Genomic DNA, 3,926 nt, shown 5'->3' with positions numbered 1-3,926 from the left:
AAGGCAAAGGCAATGGCAACGACGACATTATTGTCGCTAAACAAACGATCAAATGGCAATTTAAAAGTTTTTATTTAACACTAAATCACCCACACCAACGACCAATGAGCCACCCAACCCAACCATCCAACCAACCACCTGACATTCGCTTTCTTTTTCAATTTCGAACCCTTTCGACCGCGCCGAAAAACTCAACCCTTTGCGCGATTTTCAATAACTTTGTGCGGAAAGCGGCGAACAAAAGGCGCAAAACTTTAGCGACTTAAATTATGGCCTTGTTGTTTTGCTCCTCAGTCTTCACTTGTATTATTATTTCCTCCTTTTTTCCATACTTTTTTTTTTGGTTCAGCTTCGTTGTTGTCAGTTTTCTGTTGAGCTCATCGACTGCCTGACTTTTGACTCCCCATGGAATTTGGCGGCGTTTGTCTTGAATGCATGAAACGACAACAAATGGGAGGGGGGTTGAAGAGATATGGGTTAAAGCCAAGGAGTATATTGATATTGGCAAGATGGCAGAGCCCCGAGTTAAAGACATTTGACACGGGGTTAAGCGCCAGCTTAAGGATTTTGATTGCTGACCTTGTCGCGGAAGTTTTCAATCCCTTTCGGTTTGGGCTCGATGTCATCGGCAAGCCACCTGTATGGTAACATGTGTTGGATGTCTTCACAGATTACTTCATGTGTCTTTAAAAATATGTTAGCAGAGGAGTCGAATTAAATAATTCCGCATCATTGGATCAATTAATATAGAGTAACAAAACCAGGGTACTTATAAAGCATATTTAATGTGGAAATAATGCCATCCAATCGGCATTCCAACTTGATAATTTATTTAGATCCAACAAAAAAAGAAAACAGAATGTAGAGATCCAGCATCGTTGGAAAAGTGACTGCCAAAGAATGGAATAGTTGTGTACCGTGTGGACCAGAGTCATTCAACCGTCTAACTGATCAAAATCAAGGGGCAGAGAAGCCCTATTTCCATGGCTGAATGGCTGGATTGGTTCGCTCCGATCTCTTGTTCATGAAGGCAATAGACAGATGGCGTTTGGCCGGCGTTAGAGTCTGTTTGTTGTTCGCTTGCGACTGCGTCTGCGACTGCGGCTGGCCCATCAGAGCGATGCTGCCCAGGCTGCTGTCCACCGGAACGGAACGGAATCTCCGCCGGACCCGGCCATTCCGGGGACTGGCATTCGGATGACTTGCCTTGGGCGGCGGGATCACGATCCGCTCACTGGTGGCGATGGGCTGGCGGCAGCGTCTGTCGTTGGATAAACGCTTTATCCGCGAGCTCACGCGCTCCACAGAGCGATGATCCTGCTGTTGCTCCTTCTTTTGTTGTTCTGGTTTCATGGGCTTTTCGGGGGTCCTAGCTTTTTCCGGGGGACTCCAGCCACCGCGACACCGGCGAAACACGCCCGATCCATTGGACCACGGCTCATCGATGGCCTCCTCGCGTTGCAGGTCCCTCATCAGACGCTCCTGCATCCGGCGATTGTGTCTCTGGCGACTGGTGAAATTCTGGCCACGTCGCATTTGGGGCACCACACTTGGCTTGGGAGGTTGGATCGCCATCAATCTTTGCTGGAGTTGGTTGGTTTTCGCTTTCAGCAATCGATAGGGCGGAATGGCGACCGCTGCATTTGGTGTCTGGGTTGCTCCGGCACCGCCTTGAAATTGGTACGGAGTGTACCACGGAAAGTTCACGTTGCGCATTTGACGGCCAACGTGAGTGCTCCTCTTCTGGGTCCTGATGTTGGCCAAGCTTTTCTTTTTTACCTCCTCCTTGCTGCTCCTCGCCGATTGTTCGGTTTTCTCCTTCTTATCCACCGTCTCCTCCCATTTCACGTCTATATTATCCAGCCTCTGCGGTTTCACAGCTCCTATCCTTTTGTTCTTATGCGATCCTCCAGCCAGCCTTCGTTTGGTGCGTCTTATTAGCCAGGGCTTTTCGTAGGTCCTGAGCAGCAAAGGAAGTTTCTTCTTGTGGGGCCTCAACTTCGACCTGAACTTGGTCTTGGGAAGTTTCGAAGTTTGATTTTGGGCGTCTCCCGCTTTTATGCGCTGATAGAAGACACTACCAAAGGCCACTATCTGCTTTTGAGATTCCCGCGAGCGAAGTGGTGTGTCCAATTTATGAGCTGATGAATATTTTTGATTTGCGACTAGGGTACGAGATGGAGACGGAGATCGACTTGTTGGAGAGGCTAATGGTGACCTCGATCGATGGGTAGGTGACCTCGATTGATGAGTCGGTGACCTCGATCGATGTGTCGGTGACCTCGATCGCTGTGTCGGTGACCTCGATCGCTGTGTCGGTGACCTCGATCGATGTGTCGGTGACCTCGATCGGGAGCGAGTAGGTGAGCGAGATGGACTGCGTAACGGCTCCTCCAGGGGTTTTTCCTGCTTCTGCTCCTGTGGGTTCTTCACCGTTTGGGGTTGTTTCATTGTCTTCCGATACTTCTGAAGCCTCTTTTCTGGTATATGCATTTTTTGTGTTTTCCCCTGGATTAGCTCCTTTTGTGACTTGTTTTTCTTCGCTTCCACCTTCTGAGCCTGATCCTTTCCCGGCTTCTGCACTTGACCTTTCTCCGAGGAAACCTTGGTCTGGGAAGCTCGGAGGCGCCTGCGGGAACGCTTGACTAGCGCCGAAGGAACATGCAACAGGATCTCCCGTCGTTCACCATCGTGCGGCAAATGCGTGTCGTCGATGATGACTCCGTTCAGACTGCGACGACCTGCATCCGCCAGCTGGAAAATGGTGGTGGAGCTCTTCCTTCGGCGCTTGTTCCTCTGCATCGGTGGAGCAGGCTTCTTGGCTATTAACGACTTCTTTGCTGGGGCTGCCAATTGTGGTGGTGAGACCTTCTTCTGCAGGTGAATCTTAGAGCTGGTTGGATTCCTTGACCGTGACTTGGTGGTTCGCTTCCTGGATGAACGCGGTTCGTGGAGGAGCAGATCATCGAAGGCCTCCTTCGACTGGGCAATCAGCTCGTTGAAATTCAAGCGATCCGGCTTGGCAAAGTACATGTGTCCCTTGTAATCGGCCACCTCGCCGAGGGTATGATGCTCCGCCACCACCTGGGCCACCACTCGCTTCATGCTGCTCCGGTTCAGCTTCAGATGATTGGCCACATTGCGGGCCAAGGCCTTCAGGGCACCACCGGAACCACCCACCTGCGGTGAGTTCCAGATATTCTGCTGCATTCCTATGCCTTCGACAAACGTAGATGGTGGTGTACTATTGGACAGTAACGAGGAGAACAATTAATTTAAACTTGGGCCGAAAGATTCTTCTGTTCTGGCTTACTAAAGCTGTATAGAATGTAATGTAATTTGTGTGTGTTTCGTAATTTTGTTTTCAAATTTTTTTGTAGTTGTCTATCCGGTGGCTTTAAGTTTTGAAGTGTACTGTAAAAATGAAAATCCTTGCGTTTACCGAAAGTTTATCAATATTTGCTGAAAACCCTTGGAAAATATATGTATCACAAAGTATTACTATGTCTAACTGTCTGATAGTTCAATGCCTGCTAAGGCAAGTCATTTAGTACGTATGTATTTTTGTATAATAATTAGGAGTGATCCTTGGGCAGCTGAGCCCGCTGAGGAGCAGGTGCCCCACCAGTAGCCACGTGCTAAGACCCAAGACTATCCCCTATCAATGGCCCCGAAATGGGCAATCAAGCGTCAGGAGGAAAACACAAACTCAACGGGGAAGTGGCTGTTTGGTAGAGGGTAGAGGTACCTGAAGAAAACCATCGAACCTGACCGCAAAAGTCAACAGGGGAGGAAGAAAAATTATAAATGATTTCATTAAGGCGAGTGAATCGAGGGTCGTCGTAGGTCAGGAACGAAAACGAGCGAAGGCCGATGCACCTGCAATTTTTAGTGCACCTTGGGCAGGTGAAGAAGTGCTCATTCCA

At 49.1% G+C, this 3,926-nt stretch overlaps 1 protein-coding gene across 1 annotated transcript; it reads right to left on the bottom strand.

Annotated features, from left to right (window-relative positions):
* Positions 1-769: 769 nt before the first annotated feature.
* Positions 770-3,486, bottom strand: LOC108046392 (serine/arginine repetitive matrix protein 1). The gene is made up of 2 exons (XM_017126043.1): positions 3,443-3,486; positions 770-3,244 (listed from the first exon to the last, which is right to left on the bottom strand). The coding sequence occupies exon 2, from the start codon at positions 3,208-3,210 to the stop codon at positions 976-978; it is 2,235 nt and encodes a 744-aa protein (XP_016981532.1). The 5' UTR covers positions 3,211-3,244; positions 3,443-3,486; the 3' UTR covers positions 770-975.
* Positions 3,487-3,926: the final 440 nt, after the last annotated feature.

The sequence above is a fragment of the Drosophila rhopaloa genome, unplaced genomic scaffold (genome assembly GCF_018152115.1).
Source record: "Drosophila rhopaloa isolate 14029-0021.01 unplaced genomic scaffold, ASM1815211v1 contig_3, whole genome shotgun sequence".
Lineage (NCBI taxonomy): Eukaryota > Metazoa > Arthropoda > Insecta > Diptera > Drosophilidae > Drosophila > Drosophila rhopaloa.
This window is presented reverse-complemented; position numbering and strand designations above follow the sequence as displayed.

Coding starts and splice junctions, on each gene's coding strand:
- LOC108046392 (XM_017126043.1), bottom strand. CDS start 3,210: ATGCAGCAGAATATCTGGAACTCACCGCAGGTGGGTGGTTCCGGTGGT.